Source organism: Candoia aspera, chromosome 1 (genome assembly GCF_035149785.1).
Source record: "Candoia aspera isolate rCanAsp1 chromosome 1, rCanAsp1.hap2, whole genome shotgun sequence".
Lineage (NCBI taxonomy): Eukaryota > Metazoa > Chordata > Lepidosauria > Squamata > Boidae > Candoia > Candoia aspera.
In genome coordinates, this window is record NC_086153.1 from 94,239,018 (window position 1) to 94,258,154 (window position 19,137).

At 41.9% G+C, this 19,137-nt stretch overlaps 1 protein-coding gene across 2 annotated transcripts in view; it reads right to left on the reverse strand.

The window, feature by feature from the left end:
• Positions 1–6,048, reverse strand: part of LOC134501915 (venom phosphodiesterase-like) — a 65,263-nt gene extending 59,215 nt beyond the window's left edge. The window contains exon 1 of one of the 2 annotated variants that reach the window (XM_063309926.1): positions 5,860–6,045. In XM_063309926.1, coding sequence (XP_063165996.1) covers positions 5,860–5,982 — 123 coding nt within the window. In that variant the 5' untranslated portion in view covers positions 5,983–6,045. Of the gene's footprint in view, positions 1–5,859 lie in introns of both variants that reach the window. The other variant, XM_063309934.1, reaches the window with a different exon arrangement.
• Between the last annotated feature and the right edge of the window lie 13,089 nt (positions 6,049–19,137).

A 19,137-nucleotide genomic window follows, 5' to 3' on the forward strand; every position in this document is an offset into this window, starting at 1 on the left:
GATGACACCAGGATAATATAATGGTACATGAGAGTATTCTTTCTTTTTTCTATCACTGTCATAGAATAGATTCAATCAAGAATATCTCTCTTATTCATTTGGATATGAGCTTTCCTTCACCTGTGTTAGCCATCTACCCATGCTAGATGAAAAAATGCCCTTGAGAGTATCTGGGTCAGTCACCCAAGTGATCTCTCAAATTTAGAGGATGAGTGGTATATCTATTGGGATATAAAACCCATTAGTCACTGTAAGGTACCCATATTTCCAAAAGGTAAAATAACCAATTTCAATATGTAAAAATGTAAAATAGAAAATAACCTTTTTCATTTTATTATTAGATTTATATCCCACCTTTACTTTTACAACTTTTAAAAAATAACTGAAATACTTAGTTATTATTAGATTTGTATCCTAACTTTATTTTGTATGACTCAAGGCTGTGTACATAATGCTCTTGCTTCCTATTTTCCCTGCAACAATGACCCTGTGAGCTGAGTTGGGCTGAGAGAGACTGGCCCAAAGTCATCCACCTGGTTTCATGCCTAAAGGTTGCCTAGAATTCATGGCCTTCTAGTCCAACACTTTAACTACTAATCAGACTGGCTCTTCTAGTCCCAGACCCCACCCAGGGCAGGAATCAGACCATCCCAGGCAAATGGCTGTCCAATTACTTAAAAATCTCCAGTGATGGAGTGCCCATGATTCTAAAAGGCAGGTTGTTCCACTGCTTAACAGCTCTCATGGTCAGGAAATTCCTCCTAATTTCAAGGTTGGATCTCCCTCTGTAAATCTTCCAAGAAAGAGGTAAATGACAATCACTTTTATACCATTCCCTTTGTCCCCATTCCAGACCAAGCTAAGGCACAGCTTAATGAGACAAACTCTCTTCCATCCATTGGTTCTTGTCCTACCCTCACGTTCTATGGGGAACAAATGCACGTCCTCTTCCCTGGGATCCTCTTCCCTTCAAGGCTTAAAGCAACCCTTTGAAGACTGCTATCATGTCTCCCCTTGGCCTTCTCTTTTTTAGGCTAAATATACCCAATTCCTTTAATGTTCTTCATAGGCTTTAGCCTCCAAGCCCCTCACTATCATGTTACTCTTGTCTCTCTGCACTCTTTCTAATTCATCAGAGTCCTTCTTCATCAGCCCTTTATAAACCTAATGTCCTGTTGGAACCAGACAATTCTGTCTTATTTTAGAAATCATTATTAAAGAAACTGCAGCTTTGCACAATATGTGCAGTAAAACTGGCTAAAACATTTGACAGGTAAAATGATACAAAATATTTAGACTGGAAAACCATGTGATACCTCTAGCAGGATGAGCTACAGTAAGCCTCATACTAATGTTTTGCCTTCTCTTTCTAAACCATTGTTTTTTATTTGTTTAGTCGCTTCCGACTCTTCGTGACTTCAAGGACCAGCCCACACCAGATTTTCCTGTCAGTCGTCAACACCCCAGCTCCCCCAGGGATGAGTCCGTCACCTCCAGAATATCATCTATCCATCTTGCCCTTGGTCGGCCCCTCTTCCTTTTGCCTTCCACTCTCCCTAGCATCAGCACCTTCTCCAGGGTGTCCTGTCTTCTCCTTATGTGGCCAAAGTATTTCAGTTTTGCCTTTAATATCATTCCCTCAAGTGAGCAGTCTGGCTTTATTTCCTGGAGGATGGACTGGTTTGATCTTCTTGCAGTCCAAGGCACTCTCAGAATTTTCCTCCAACACCACAGTTCAAAAGCATCTATCTTCCTTCTCTCAGCCTTCCTTATGGTCCAGCTCTCGCAGCCATATGTTACTATGGGGAACACCATTGCTTTCACTATGCGGACCTTTGTTGTCAGTGTGATGTCGCTGTTCTTAACAATCTACTACTGTGGACAAGAGGACCACAGAAGAAATGGAGTAGCCTTCATAATTAATAGTAAAGTGGCTAAAGCAGTGCTTGGATACAATCCAAAAAATAATAGAATGATCTCAATTCGAATTCAGGGCAAGCCATCTAACATCACAGTGATCCAAATATACGCCCCAACCACAGATGCTGAAGAAGCTGAAGTAGAGCTTTTCTATGAGGATCTGCAGCACCTACTGGACAACATTCCTAAAAGAGATGTTATTTTCATCACAGGAGACTGGAATGCTAAGGTGGGCAGTCAAATGACACCTGGAATTACAGGTAAGCATGGCCTGGGAGAACAAAACGAAGCAGGACATAGGCTGATAGAATTTTGCCAAGACAACTCACTCTGCATAACAAACACTCCCTTCCAACAACCTAAGAGACGGCTTTATACATGGACTTCACCAGATGGACAACACCAAAATCAGATGGACTACATCCTTTGCAGCCAAAGGTGGCGGACATCTGTACAGTTGGTAAAAACAAGACCTGGAGCTGACTGTAGTTCAGATCACAAACTTCTTCTTGTACAATTTAGGATCAGACTCAAGAGATTAAGGAAGACCCACAGATCAGCTAGATATGAGCTCACTAATATTCCTAAGGAATATGCAGTGGAGGTGAAGAATAGATTTAAGGGACTGGACTTAGTAGATATGGTCCCGGAAGAACTATGGACAGAAGTTCGCAACATTGTTCAGGAGGCGGCAACAAAATACATCCCAAAGAAAGAGAAAACCAAGAAGGCAAAATGGCTGTCTGCTGAGACACTAGAAGTAGCCCAAGAAAGAAGGAAAGCAAAAGGCAACAGCGATAGGGGGAGATATGCCCAATTAAATGCAAAATTCCAGAGGTTAGCCAAAAGAGATAAGGAATTATTTTTAAACAAGCAATGCATGGAAGTGGAAGAAGACAATAGAATAGGAAGGACAAGAGACCTCTTCCAGAAAATTACAAACATCGGAGGTAAATTCCAGGCCAAAATGGGTATGATCAAAAACAAAGATGGCAAGGACCTAACAGAAGAAGAAGAGATCAAGAAAAGGTGGCAAGAATATACGGAAGACCTGTATAGGAAGGATAACAATATCGGGGATAGCTTTGACAGTGTGGTCAGTGAGCTAGAGCCAGACATCCTGAAGAGTGCGGTTGAATGGGCCTTAAGAAGCATTGCTAATGAGAAGGCAGCAGGAGACAACGGCATCCCAGCTAAACTGTTCAAAATCTTGCAAGATGATGCTGTCAAGGTAATGCATGTTATATGCCAGCAAATTTGGAAAACACAAGAATGGCCATCAGATTGGAAAAAATCAACTTATATCCCCATACCAAAAAAGGGGAACACTAAAGAATGTTCAAACTATCGAACAGTGGCACTCATTTCACATGCCAGTAAGGTAATGCTCAAGATCCTGCAAGGTAGACTTCAGCAATTCATGGAGCGAGAATTGCCAGATGTACAAGCTGGGTTTAGAAAAGGCAGAGGAACTAGGGACCAAATTGCCAATATCCGCTGGATAATGGAAAAAGCCAGGGAGTTTCAGAAAAACATCTATTTCTGTTTTATTGACCATTCTAAAGCCTTTGACTATGTGGACCATAACAAATTGTGGCAAGTTCTTAGCAGTATGGGGATACCAAGTCATCTTGTCTGCCTCCTGAAGAATCTGTATAACGACCAAGTAGCAACAGTAAGAACAGACCATGGAACAATGGACTGGTTTACGATTGGGAAAGGAGTATGGCAGGGCTGTATACTCTCAACCTACCTATTCAACTTGTACGCAGAACACATCATGCGACATGCTGGGCTTGAGGAATCCAAGGTTGGAGTTAAAATTGCTGGAAGAAGCATTAACAATCTCAGATATGCAGATGATACCACTTTGATGGCTGAAAGCGAAGAGGAACTGAGGAGCCTTATGATGAAGATGAAAGAAGAAAGTGTAAAAGCTGGCTTGCAGCTAAACCTCAAAAAAACCAAGATTATGGCAACCAGCTTGATTGATAACTGGCAAATAGAGGGAAAAAATGTAGAAGCAGTGAAAAACTTTGTATTTCTAGGTGCGAAGATTACTGCAGATCCTGACTGCAGTCAGGAAATCAGAAGGTGCTTAATCCTTGGATTAAACCATAAATTTGCTGAAAAGGTCCATCACTCACTCTTAGGCTTTCTTGCAAATTTTCCCAACAGATACCTTTGTTACTTTTCATCAGTCCGTAGTAAGAACTAATAAGCCTCAAGACCTTTGATATGTTTGTGTCAAAGTTCAGACCAACAGGATGACATTCACACAATAATGATAAACACAAATCATATACTTCAGAAATCTCCCTCTTTTCAGCATATACAGTTAGCCACATCATTTTGGCACACCTACTTGGTAAAAGAAGCCAAAATCCAGAACACCAATCTTAAGAGACACAGATTATATGATCCTGGATGTCCCCTATGGAAGGAGTTCATAGTTTAGTCCAGTTCCAGGCATCTCCAGTTAAACAGGATGAAGTTGCCCCTTATCTCATATCTCAAAGCTATTCTCTGCCACTCAGTGTAGATCAGTTGCCCCATCCTGGGCTCAGATGTATGGAATTCATTTTCCATAATTCCCAGTCAGGTCACCTTTTCTGAGAATCCTGGGAATTGAATTGCACGCTTCAGCCAGAGGAGGACATCCAGACAAGGAAAGGGATCACAGAACTAGTCTAGATGTGTAATTTGAGTCATGTAACCCTGTGTATTCTGGGCACATTTCAAATAGATGCTCAATGCTGCCTCCTATACGGAAAGTTTCTCCTTGTTGCTGGCACTGGAATGATATCTTGTGGGATAAACTGCTCATGAACAAAAGTCTTCCGGAATTGGAATAAATTTCCCCTTCCACCAAAAGAACGCATATTCAAATAACAACAACTTGGCATATTACTCCATTGCAATATATCTTGAATGAGATCAGAGGTCCACATTATACCATGTTTCAGAACTCCAAATATGACTGAGCTTCAAGCTGTCATGGTCTCTTCTACCAAATTATTTATATCCAAACCAAATGCAAACAAATATTAAACAATGCTTTGCAATCCTGCTATGGAAGACAGAAGCAAATCATACTTTGCCAGTTTGAACATGATAAAGCAATGACTTGCTATAGACCATGAAGTAACATAGCACACAAACAAGCAGGAAGAGCACGTATTTGGGCACAGGTCTCCTTTCTCTATATGGAACTGTCATGTGGTGGTGTCTGTGAACTGACTTGAGAGCTTTGTATTGGTTTCTATTTTTTGATTTCTAAGTCGTGAACTACTTGCCATTGGGATATAGGAGACTGTAAATTAAATCTATAATAAGCCCTTTGGGGTGTCTGTCCCTCCAAGTCAATCTTGACTCCTGGCAACTACATGGACAAGTAGTCCATGGGCAACATTTTCAAAAATGGCCTCAAATCACCCAGCTGGCTTTATGCCTGAGGCAGGACTAGAACTCACATTCTCCCAGTTTCTAGCCCAGTGCCTTTAACCACTACACTAAACTGGCTCTCTATAATAATTCGTAGTAATACAGTAATATAATAATATAATAATACAGAACAGTCATAAACATCCACTTTTGTTTTTAACACAGAGAGGGAGAGGGAGAGAGGGATGCCTACTCTATTATAGTACAGACAGGAAACAGTGATATCTGCCAACTTTGCTAACTCTGAAATGTTTCAGGTGTCCGTATCAGCCCTATAAGCAGACTGTCCACTGAAAACATTAACAATTGTAATTGCTTTATTAAAACTGGCTCTATTCATGCTGACAAACATGACAAACAAACCCTCAGAACCTACTAGACTATTTCCAGACAAGCAGTGGAAAACTAGGAGTAAGTTAGCTGTTAATCATAAAACTGAAGCAGAGAGGATATAACAAATGCAACTTTCAAATATAAGTAAAGAATAACACTCACAGCACTGAGTATCTTATATTTCCGAAGAGTGCTTCTTTTAATAATTTTCTCTGTTTGGGAATCCATTAGTTCCAACTTTCTGTTCTCTCCTAACTTTGTTTCATCTGCAGAAAATGTTTCCATTTTTCCAGTTACTCTTTGCTCTGTCCTGCCCTTTCAGTTGTGCCTGAGCCGAAGAGAAATCGAGGGAGCATTATCAGTTTACCAGCAGCATATAAACAAAAGCAGAGTCTTTGCACTTTGGCGGGAGGACACTTAATCACCTTTTAACCAATACATGCAAAGGGCAGAAGGCGTTTTCAGCATATTTTCTGTCTGGAAATCGAAAGTGGGGAAAAGAAACAGGAAAGCTTCCTCTAGAGGGGAAAAAAAAGAACCAGACAACACCCAAAGGACTAACATCAGATAGATTAAGTATATTCCGTATTTATCATTCTCAAAGAAAAATCAGAAAACCACACATACACTTTTTCATGCACACTGTTTACATTTTTTTCTGGATCCAGGAGAGTTGTTACCATGTTTTGGGAGACAGAGGGTGGTGAGACTTCAATGCTCTTTCATTTAAGGAATGTATATGCTGCTTTTTTGCCCAAAAACTATTGAAAGCAATTAATACTCACTTGCAGCTGATGCAAGAACTAACAGTGCAAAGAACAGCTGGACCACATGACCCACTCACCATGGACCAGCGATGCTTCAGCAAACAGATTTGGAAGATATGAATGGGCAACGTGGTGTTCAACTCACCCCAGCCCGCAGAGTAGGCAGGCTGCAATTGTCTTCTGTGACCCAGCACTGTTTTCCATCTTCTTTCGGCACAAGCCACACCATCTGGTCAGTCTGAAGCACATCATATAAAGGTAAGGTGTTTGCGGCGTTGCTCTGCTCCTGATGGTCCCCTGAGGCTGCTGTGGTATGCTCAACCCCATGGTTCTGGGCCACTGATTTTCATAGCCACTGGAAGAGGTGCCAAACCTGAGGTAGCAGGAGAAGGGGGGAGAGGAGGATGGGAAGGGGTCTCTGGAGTATCAGTTCTCTCAGCACCAAAAAGACCTGCTTCCCCCATGGAGTGGCAATTAGAGAGCCACTTTCCCTGGTTCTCTTTTTCTCAGGGAGGAGGAAAGGGAGGGAAAGGGGCTCTTCAGCCAGGATCCCCCCCCCCCCGGTAATGCAATAAAACTCCACCCACAGACCCTGGGAGGAGTTTGAATGTAGGGGTGCTGGTGGAAAAGCTCCTTCCCCCACTTCTTTTCCCATGGAATGTGGCTCTTCATTCTTCCTCACCTGCCACCCATGACAAGAGTGTTGGAGATGTTAACAAATCAGCATGCCTCATTTTAGCATATGTATGAGTTGCCCTAGGATGTAGACTCTATTTGCAAAGAAGCTGTTTGTTGCCACTCCCACTTCCTTTTTCTCTGTTCCTCATCTTTCCACCGACCGAGGAGGCAGCAAGCATGCTGTTCTCTCTCCCTCCATTATGGTCACATGCTTGGGCCTTGAAGAAGGATTTTTCCCATTTTATGCATGCAGCTCTTAGCAGCTATGAGGGCTAAGAGTGTCCTGACTTAGAGCGAAGCACCATACTGAGACAGTGAGTTGGTCTCTAGTGTTTACTGAATGCTCTAGTAGATAGAAAATCCTGCCAAACTGAAAGAGCATGGGAAACCCACACAGATAAACCCAAAACTCAAGGCAGGTCTGCTCTGAGTTTCTTTGAAGGAAAGTTCAAAGCCTCTAAACTATGCATGCATTTTCCCCCCTGGATAAGGGACCCCTTCCTGCTCACCATCAGTATTCATTACAAAGAGTTCATTAAGTTTAGGGAGCAGAAGAAACAAAGAATCTTCATTTTTCCACCGAAGATGGATGTAACTGAACCAAGAATAAAATCAGTAAGACTCTTTTTACTTTTAAACCTACTTTGTCTAAGCATGTGATTCTTTATGCTTGGGAGGGCTGAGTGTGTAAGATCAATAACCTGTGTTTCTCTGATGTGCTCATTAAAGCTATTTAATATAATATTCTTTTTCTGTGTGCAGCTTCTCTGCTGTGTTAAGCTCTGCTCCATTCAGTGGTCCTAGCTGTCCACCAATGGCTTCAAAGAGAAGCAGCAAGGAGAAATGGGGTTCTCCTCTCTCCCCCAGCTTCTCTTGTCATGGGTGGCAGAAGAAATAGGAGGAAGAAGCTCAGAGTGGGAAGAGAAGCATCAGAGGTGGCTCCTCTGGTTCTAGTCCTCAGATACAGAATGATCACTGTGGGGTTAGAGAATCAACAGCAGAAGAGCCACAGGTCTTCTGCTACCAGCTGTTGGCCCCAGAGGAGGTATCGCCCAACCTGCCTCTCTCCTCCCTTCCCCACTTCTCCTGAGGACAGAGCTCCAATTCCGTTTCGTTGCCAAAGAACAAAAGAATAGGAGGAGCAGTTAGTGCTTCTTTAATCCAGTGCTATTTGGCTGGCTCCAGTCCCGTTGCGTGCAGAGTGTGACTTCTGGAATTCTTTCCAGCCTTTTTACCAGCAGCGGCCAATGGAGATTCTGTATTTTCTTTTGTGTAACAAAGTCACAAATTGCAAGCAGATCTGTTTGTTTCTACTGTCCCCTTTTGTTGCATCTGCGTATGCACACCATGGAAAACAAGGGTATGTTGCACATTGTAAGAGATTGTGCCAAGGCTGAGAAAAAGCAGTTTCTGTAAGCACGGTCAGCAGAAAAAAAATGCTATTACTGAATTATCATACAAACACTTAGTCCATCTTGCAAACATTCCAAGGAAAAGGGATTCCAAAGGTTTAAAGGGATGAAGTCACTAATCCAGGATGGCTGGAGAATTCCTGTCTCAGATTTCAAGGTTCTGTACTTTGATTTCTCATTCTTGGCATTAGAACTTTTGGAGTGTAGGAAATAAATCTAACAAAAAAAATGGAGGCTGCACCCTTTCTTCCCGCTATCTTTTGGACATGACCAGGGTCTAACACAACTCCTCTCTTTGCCTAATCTCATCAGACCCAAATTGACCCTCTCTGCCCCCAGAAAAAGTTCCCTGCAATCCCATTTAAACCAAAGAATAAATGCCTCTTCACTGGCTCACATTTCACCCACAGACATTTCAAGGGTAGCCCCATGTAGACTGCATTGCAGTAGTCCATACAAGAGATGACCAGGGCATGAGTGACTGAGAGAAAGGCTTCCTGATCCAGGAAAGAGAGCAGCTGGCACACCTGAGGTTGAGCAAAGGCCCTCCAGCCATGACTGCCACCTGCTCCTCAAGCAGGAGTTGTGAGTCCAGGAGGACCCCCAGATCACGCACTGGGTCCATCTGGGTCAGCACAACCCCATCTAGGAACAAAGAGGGTAAATCCCCAGATACAGAGGAGCCCAGCACCCATAGCCACTCTATCTTACAAGGGTTCACCTGAAGCCTCTTGCTCCCCATCCAGACCCCACAGCCTCCAGGCACTGCGAAAGAACATCCACAGCATCACTTAGTTCACCTGGGATGAAGATGTACAATTGGGTATCATCAGCATACTGATGATACCTCCTCCCATGGTGACTGATGATCTCACCCAGCGACTTCATGTAGATGTGAGGCACCCCACAAAGCATGGTTCTTCTCCTCAGTGTTGTGCTCCATACTTCTGAATTTTCCACTGCACATATTAAAGAAAGTCTATGACAACCTTTCTTTTTGATGATGTTCTGCAGTTAAACACTCGAAAGATATGCTTTGCTCCACGTGAGCTGACCGAGGGGAGAGGGCCATCCAATGGAGCAGTCAACAACATTCTGAGCTGTTGCCCCGTGCTTCTCACATAAGGGTGCCTTGGATAAATTGGGGGGAAATGTTTTTCTCTGCAGGCCTCAGCCTGACCCAGCTCATTTTCAAACTCAATCTTTTTGGCTGACATCTCCCCCACCCACCTGCCCCCCACACACACACACGCCTGTTCTTCTCACCTTTTAGCATTATTCTGATGAAAGTTTTTTTTTAAAAAAAGAACCACCACCTTATTAATATTCCTGTTATTTTTGTCATAGTTTTCATTTTATTTCCTCAGCAGTTAAGTTTTACTGAGTTTTTTTAAGAGGATTGATGGCAACCTAGCCCCCTCCAGGTGAACTGCACTACACATCCTATCATACAGCCCAACTAAACAGGGATTATTATGGGAGTTGTAATTCAACATATGTAGAGGGCGACAGGTTGGCAAAACTGTTTGCCCGTTTTGCCTACAGAAATCTGATCATGCTGAAAAAGCCTTTGTGACTCTCTCCAACCTGCTCCAAATTCCACCCACCCTCATCGTAATTCCCGACACATGTCAGAGAACATTGGGCTAAAATACACTGGCATAGTCTGTGCAATAGTGCCTTGAGTGAACCAAGGCAGGGTGATTAATCGGCAGTTCAGGACGGTGCAGGCTTATAAGCAGCCTAAACGTTTGGATTCGGCCACCAAATTAAGTTCTGAGGATTGCTGTTCATTTTGGTTGTTAAAAAAAAAAAATTGGAGAAGAGAAACAAAGAATGGAGACAGTCCTGATGTGTGTTGTGCAAACGCAGCCACAGGATTGGGGTACAATCCGATGTGCATTTTCTTGGTGAATCGAGGCGCTCACCTATTTCACCGCTCAAATGTGCCTTTCCGTCCGAGTTCTGCGCTTCACGGGACTGTCGCGCAAGCAAGGAAGCGGGAGCTGCTGGTCCTCCCCTCCCCTCCATTAGCAGCATTTCCCCCAATCCAGCAACAGCTGTCACCCCAACACCCGCAACCTGGGTGCGAAAGGCAGCGCCTTCCGGAGCACTCCCGGGAATGGGAGCGGCAGGGGAGATCCTGTTGCTTCTTCTTCTGCCCAGCTCGAGGTGGGGTAAAGGGGGCGGCCTTGGGGTCGCGCCATGGCGGTCCCAATGGAGACGCAGTTGCAGAGTATCTTCGAGGAGGTGGTGGTGAGTCTCGCCGCCATCACCACCGCCACACAGTGGCCGCCGCCCCCTGAAGGCCGCTGGGGATGCAGCGGGGGGTGGGAACTGTGGATGTCAGATATGGGGCAGGGAGTCAACAGGCAGCCCTTGTTTCTGTTTGGTCCCCCACTTCCCTGCAGCAATTTCCCTGTTCCGTGTCTTCAGAGAATAGTAGTATTGAATTTTCTAAATTAGCCTGTTGTCCTCAGATAGGACAGAAGACATAATCCTAGCTGTAATGACCAGCCCGCTCGAGCATTCACTCAATGACAGTCTAGAGACTTGTGCTCAATTAACTGTTTAATGAAGCAAAGCGTTCTGATACAAGGAAAAAGTTGCAAATACCCTTTTCCCACGCATTCTGCATTTTAAAATCACAAACCTCTATTTTCTGCCCCCCCCCACTCCCCGCCTAGGTATGTGCCTCTCCCCTGTACCAGCAGATGGCTTCAATGGTTACTGCCTGTTGACCTTGGCAAGGGATATCTAACCCAAACAATATATTTCACACTCCAACCTCATTCCCCCTTCCTGCTGGCGACTCACAGTCTGCTGACATGGGTTTCTGGATATCTTCAAAATGGCAGCAAGTGCAATCAGATGTTATATTGACATTTGGTCCGGGAGTTTGACACTAGCATTCATTTAGCAGTCAAGTCAGTTTCTGTAGCCCAGGTTGCAGGACTTCCTCTGTCTCAGGTAGTAAAATACCTTGCACCGGCTGTGCACTAGATCAGTATTTTTATCAACCACCTCTCCATACCCCAAAGGTTTTCTTTTCTCTGACTACCAGTTTAGACCACCGGTTGATACCTGAAGTTGGGATTTCGTTTTGCTCCATCCTTATCTTTTTCCACTTGTTTACAATGAACCTTATGAAAAATGTGGTGTCATTCTCAATGGCATAGAGCAGAAAAAACAAACAATAAACCATCTACCATATAACGTTATACAATATATAATATTAAATAAATAATTAAATGTCTATCGTAAAGGTAGGAGATAGGTCTATAGTTTACCCTGACATAGGTTATAATGACCTATGGGCCATAACATAGACTATAATGAATTCAGTAGTAGAATTGGAGGGACCTTTATTACATGCTCCAGTGATTCTATTATTTTAGCTGATGTTACAATCTAAGTTATTACCAGATCAGTCAACAGTACAAGTATTTCTGGTTGTAAGGGTTCATACGAGATCATCTCAGATGGGTTGGAACACACGTTGTCCTTCTCATCCACTTCCTTCACTCATTGTTATACGATTGTAGGCCGTGCATGCATATCTGATCTGTAGGACCAGATATAAAAGGAGGACGTTTGTCGTCTTGGGTTGGGGTCATGGCAGAGCCATTAGAGATGAATGGAGATATCAGATGTAGGAAGTACTCTGTCATCTGCCTTGATTCCACTCCATCAAGAAGATCACTGCTCAGCAGTTTGCTTCTGCACATAGTTCTCCTAAATTACATCAGGGAAGCAACATGTAACTTCTAACTAGAGAGAGCGCCGAACAACATCTAACTCACCTGAAGAATCTATGCAAATGTTTTTGCAGGGTTTTTTTTTCTTAAAAAAAGAAGTGGCAAATCAGGTAGCACAACTGGAATAAAAAAGCTTATGTATGGATACATTCTACTCTACATACAGTAGAATGACAGGCATAAAATGTTTTTATACAATTTGGTATTAGTGTTGTAATTTTAATTCATGTATTTTATACAAAATTAAAAGACGATTTTTGAATTTTACATTTTTCTCATAATTTGATCTGTGTGTTATAGGGTGTATGAGACCTTTTGAAGGGTATCCTAGAAAAAATCCTAACTATTCCTAACACTGTGAGCTCTGCTGTTGTGCAGCAACTATTAGCAGCAAGAGAGGTAAGCATGTGAAATGGAGAAAATTAGACCTGAGTGGCTTCCCGTTTTCCAATCTAATAGTTCAACGTTTATATTTAAATTTTACAAAAAGAGAGAGAACTAAGAAACATTTTGAGATTTTTCTGCTAATGAAAGTTTTTTTGTAATTTGCAGAATATATTTGTTTGGAGGTATTAAAAGCACTCTAGATTTTGATTCCTTGTGAAATGAGGATAATCACAAGAATCTGTTGTATCACCCTTCTGCTAATTGAAATGACTATATAGTCATGTTGACAATCCAGTGAAATTTATTGGTTTGCACAAATTTCTAGTAATAGTACAATATCTTTTAAAAAGTTATTGTTATATTATTATATAAAGATAACACTTAATACAAATAGAAGTTTAAAAGAATATAAAAATAAGTAGTACAGATAAGAGAGCCAGTTTGGTGTAGTGGTTAAGGCATCAGGCTAGAAACTGGGAGATTGTGAGTTCTAGTCCTTCCTTGAGCACAATGACAGCTGGGGGACCTTGGGCCAGTCACTCTCATGCAACTCTAGGAAGCAGGCAATGGCAAACTACTTCTGAAAGGGAGAGAGAGAAAACAGATAAGCAACCCAAAAATAAAAGTATGGGTGGATACCCAACAGATCTAAAATATATCACTAATATGCTTTAGTACAGTGTTTCTTAAAGTCTAGTCCTAGGACCCCTAGGTCTCAGGGGTCTGCAAAATCAAAATTATTTGCCAGGCTATGTTGAAAATAATGCAATATTAAAATCCCATGAAACAATCATGAGAAACAGTAGCAGCAGCAAATGTGTCAATTTTAATTTTTAATATGGTGAATTTTGATAAATGTAGCCCATACAGACAAAAGCTCTTTTGGGGTCCTCCATAATTTTTAAAAGTGGGAAGGAGTCCTGAGAGAAAAAAGTTTAAGAAACACTGGTCTAGTACATCATTAAGAGCCTATGATACTATAAGACATTTTATATCCATTTTCTAATCAAAGTATGTCTCTATAAAACTTTAAAGTTACTTGCTTAACACAACTGAAGACATTAAAAAAGGAGAGAAAAAGAGAAACTAGAAATGATAAAGAATATAAAGACAACACTGTAAATTATATGTAGATTACATGTCACATTAGAATGTAAATTCTAAAACCCAGATTATGGATATGGTGCAAATACATGTATAAAATTGTAAGATTGTTTTCAAATAGAATTGCATTCAATAACAAAGCAAGAGGGGCAAAATCTAGACTCTTTTCCTGTACTTATCTCAAACATTCTGTGAGTTACTTAATATGGCATAGATTCTTAAGAATTGTCTGTTTCTGTCAACCCAAATATATCTTTGCATCTCCTCTGGAAGATCAGCCTGTTCCGTAGAAGTGATGGAACCATGAGGAAATATAATCTATTCTGAAACCAATGTTAAGCAGCTGGTATGATAGTACAATCCAAAGTTCAGAGCTGCTAGACCACCTCATTCTTTTGAATTCTGCAAATTCTTGAATTTAATCTTTGACCTTTTATTAGACTACAAATAATTCATTACTTGTCTGTGCCAGTTGTTTAATACCTTACTATCAATAAAAACTGGAATAGTTTGAAATAGAAAATTTAGTCTTGGTAGAATATCAATTTTAACTGCTGCAATTTTTCCTCACCTAGCCTAACTTAATTTCTTTCATCCAGAAATATCTGATATATGTTTCCAATTTGATAATTATTCTGGAATAGAATTGTACTGGTTTTGTCAGAATGATTCCTAAATATTTGACCTTTTTAACAGTAATAATATAGCCTATTAGTCAGTATACAAATTACTTTCATCCTGTCAAATTCCATATTGCCCTTTGTAAAATTGTAATGTGGTTGATCCGTGATGATGGCATTGTGATTTTGAAAGAGAGGGTCAGAAGCAACTAATGCTTTCTTTTCAATTAGAATTCTTCTGTTTTTGAGCATGCTTCAAGAAAGCACAGCTAGAACCGTAGCTTGGGGCAGTTTTGAGCTGGCAAAGAGCATGTGAAAGAGAGAGTGCTGTTCTCAGACTTCGTCCAAAATTTTGCCATTCTTGCGTTGTGTTGTTAACTTGAAAGCATAATCCCTTTTTCATGGCAAAAAGCTACCCCCACTGGTTTAGGCTAGAATAAGTATCTCTTTTCAGGGTTCTTTTCCTTTTTAATCCTAGAGGAGCACTGTGGGCTACCTGTTAGTCAAAGAACAATTCATTCAGAGGAGTGCTAAAACGTTTTGAGTAAATCCTATCTGGATAGCCTGGCAAATTTTTTTAAAAAGAAAACCACCACCAAATCCCCCTTTTTTGCCTCTAGAAAGGGACACAGCATTTTCATCCGTAGATTCTAAGCAGCTCCGTATCTTTTCTGTATTGTCTCTTTAAAATAATATATTTTTCCTCATGCTAAAGCTGTGTTATGTTACAGGTCCATTATCTAAAACGGACATTCTATGAGTATTTTTTTAAAAAACCTCAGAAATGGTCCAGTTACTTCTGTGGTATCAAGGGTGCATGAATCCACAGTTATTTACTTCTCAGATTAGAGTGTAATCTTATAAATGTTCAGTCCAAGTAACAAGTTTAATAGGCCACGGGTCATGTAGACTTGAGATGTGTACAAAACGGGAAATTTACCAAGGCGAATCAAAACCCAGTCCAGAGTTCAAAATACAGAGAAAGTACTGTTAAAGTGTTAGGTGGAGCCCATAGTCCAGGACCAGGCCAAGATTCAAATGTCCAGATAAATCTAAGTGGCACAACGCAAGGCAAAGCTCCTTACTGAGCGCTCAAGTCTCTGCCCAAGCCTAGTGGGGCTATTTGGGAGTAACACACAGAGCACAAAGCAGAGTTTATGAGTCCAGTGGTTACCTTTGCACGCCAAGCCATGTGGAGTTTTAGGAAGAGGAATGAGCAGCAAGGCGCCCCCCTGATCACGCCCTCTATACAGCTGGGAAAGGTTTGGAACTTCTCCACCGGCTTGCTATATCGCCCTGACTTAGGGACGCGGTGGCGCTGCGGGTTAAACTGCTGAGCTGTCGATCGGAAGGTCGGCGGTTCGAAACCGCGCGGCGGGGTGAGCTCCCGTTGCTCGTCCCAGCTTCTGCACACCAAGCAGTTCGAAAACATGCAAATGTGAGTAGATTAATTGGTACCGCTTCGGCGGGAAGGTAACGGCGTTCCGTGAGTCATGCTGGCCACATGACCCGGAAGTGTCCCTAGGGACAACGCCGGCTCCAAGGCTTTGAAACGGAGATGAGCACCGCCCCCTAGAGTCGGACACGACTGGACTTTACGTCAAGGGAAACCTTTACCTTTACCTAGCACTGTTTCAAATTGGAGCAGTGTCTACTTTCAGCAGGCGGTTTCTCAAATCACCGTTGGATGGTTTGAAACTAACTGTGCTAACCACAGTTACCTGGGCAGCGTGACAGGCTCCAGGTAGATAAAAGCAGAGGCCTCCAGGCGATTTCTGGCATTACTGAAGTGCCACCTTGAGACTGCTAAGGCTCATTCCTGCTCTTTCACTTATCCCCTGCATCTGGCTTAGCAGGATCCATGAATGCAATCAGTTTGTCCATGGGTAACATCAAACCGTTACTTCCACATCCATCCTAATACTCGGGTATAAGCACCTTGTCTTTTCTTCCTCTAGCCCATTCTACTTAAGTTACTGAGTTGCGGCAAAGTAAAGTCAGAACAAGGAGGCCTATTTATGCTTGATACCCCTCCCAGGTTTGTAAATTGAATTAATTAATTAAACCACGCTTAATTAGTTATAAATAAAATAAAAAGCTCACAAGGTAAAAAGGAAGGAGCAGAAAAGCACAATCTCTATGGTGCACTGCCGTTTGTTTTTACGTGCCAACTGCTCCGGTGCCTTACGTTACTTCAGCTTTCCAGTTACCGGGAATAGGCAAAACAAATCAGTTGCAACGCTGTTCCAAGATACCAGATTCCTGGGCTGTTAATCCAAATGCATCATTATTCGGGGCTGGAAATGTATTCTCATAAACAGTCTTTTCAGTCCATTCCATAGAGAAGGGGCTTAGTAAATGAGCATCGTAAGGAAGCTGTCATTTAAAGGGACCTGTAACATCAGACAGTTTTAATGCATTGGCTTACCTTGTAAATCTTTACGTTGAGATCTTGTGTCATGCTTCCCAACGTACTGAAGTAAAGAGTGGAAATGATAAATGCTAGTCTTTGGAATATTGCATCTGATTTCTGCTTTGCAGCACAAACAGCGATGCCCTGTGCTGGAGGACCAGTTGGTCGATTTGGTGGTATATGCCATGGAGCGTTCAGAGACGGAGGAGAAATTTGATGATGGGGGAACCAGCCAGTTGCTGTGGCAGCACCTCTCCAGTCAGCTTATCTTCTTTGTACTCTTTCAGTTTGCAAGCTTCCCTCACATGGTCCTGTCTCTGCATCAAAAGGTAGGTTATCATTAGCAAGATCAAAGTAGATCACTATTTCTCAAGCTTTTTAAAATTCACACACACAGACACGTCATTGTACTTCCATGACCCTGCAATTCTGGCGCTAATTGTTGGTTTGGTAAGTGGGTATCCAGAGATCTTCTTCATCGTGTGGACGTTATGTGCAAGCATATCTAGAGCATGGGAAAATAATATTCCAACGGTGGTGGTTTTAACACTGGAGGCTAACATCAAGTTTTTATAGCAGGAGAGAGCTAGCCAGTAATGAAAAAATACACTGGGAAGTGTTTGGTACATCACCTAGCAACAAGCCATCCATGTTTGTTCAGACTGAAAGATGTAGAACACAACAGCTCCTGCTTCCCTTTCCTATTATGACACTGTATTGTTGTCTTTCGGAAAGTTACCCTTCCTGTCTTGATACACAAGTACTAGGGCTATCCAAAGCCTGTGAAGAAAAGCTGCAGAAATCCCAGAAAACATATGCAAAGCATATTTTGAGCAGCTTTATTTTCCAGGCCTGTTTCAGAAGCTGCTCTTGGCTGTCCTGCATGCGTGTGCACTTTGCACAGCCCTAATAATCCTACTTCGATAGAGATCTCTCAAGATATCTAATTAATTTTTGAAGTTAGCTGGGGGTTTTAGAGGAAGCAGATACCTTCAAACATTTCTGATGCTTTTGGCTGAATACAGAATTTGGATTTTAAGTCTTTCAGTTTTTAGTATTGAGCTGCCAAGAATCAGAACAGTTGGTGTTATATAAATGTTGGTAAATAAATAACTTGTGGGGAAATCATCTTTGCAGGTGTCAAAATACATCATTTTTAGAAACTTGTGAGAGTTTTCTTAGGAGTGTGTATTTGGTATTCATGGGGTTTGTTTGTTTGTTTGTTTGTTTTATAGTTGGCAGGACGAGGCCTAATCAAAGGCAGAGACCATTTGATGTGGGTATTATTATAGTTTATCTCTGTTTTTTTTCAGATTGTATAAATATTTCACCTTTTACTAAAGATCTCTTCTTTAAACAGAGTCTTTTAAGCTTCTGTGTAACAGGGTGGTGATTTAGTGCCTATTAATGGACTTCCTACTTTTCTGGTCCTCTGTTAAGATTTTTCTCTGTATCAGTAGTATTCTACTGAAAAGAATATTGTGTTGAGAGTTGCCTGTAAGTGTAAGAATCTGGGTGGATTTATGCTCGCAAGAATTAGGCTTTGTCTAATTTTTATCCATATTTACCATACAAAAATTTAAAATTGATGTGTTCGGTGTCACTAGTGTTTCTGACAATGGTTTGATAGTATTTTAATATTGTATTATTTTTCAACATACGCTGGTAAATAATTTTGATTTTGTAGACCTCAGAGAGAGGCTTGGGGGACCTCCAGGGATCCTAGGGCCACACTTTAAGAAACACTGCTATACATGCTTAGAAGCCTGTTTCTACACATTAGTTATGGTTGCACATGTTTTAAGAAGGAATAATGGCACTGAAACTACATCTGATGAAATCAAGACTTCCATTAAAATTGCAGTATTTGCTGGCCTGGGTACAGAGTGACTTGCTTAAGACCCAGAAAACTGTGTAGTCTCTAAAGTCAGCTGTGTCTATAGTCACACCATAGATCAGCTTTCTGCAACCTGGCATCTTCCAGATTGGTTGCCCTCAATTACCTGGAAAAGGTTCTGCTATAAATGGGGAGGTATCAAGGCACACAGCAACAGGGGAGTTGCCTGACACAAACCGGACTGCTGTGGTTAACACTGAGCCCCAGCAGCAGTCCAAGGAATCGGGCAGCATTTTCCCCAACCCTACCCGGGCGGGGCCTTGTACCTTCTCCATCCAAAGCGTTCTATGGCTGCGCTTCAGCCCCTTCCTTGCGAAGTCCTCGCGAAGCCCGCACAGCTTTCTGATGCCAACGGTCCAAGAGTCCCTAAGCGAAGTCGGCCGATTCCGCGTCCTTTTCAACAC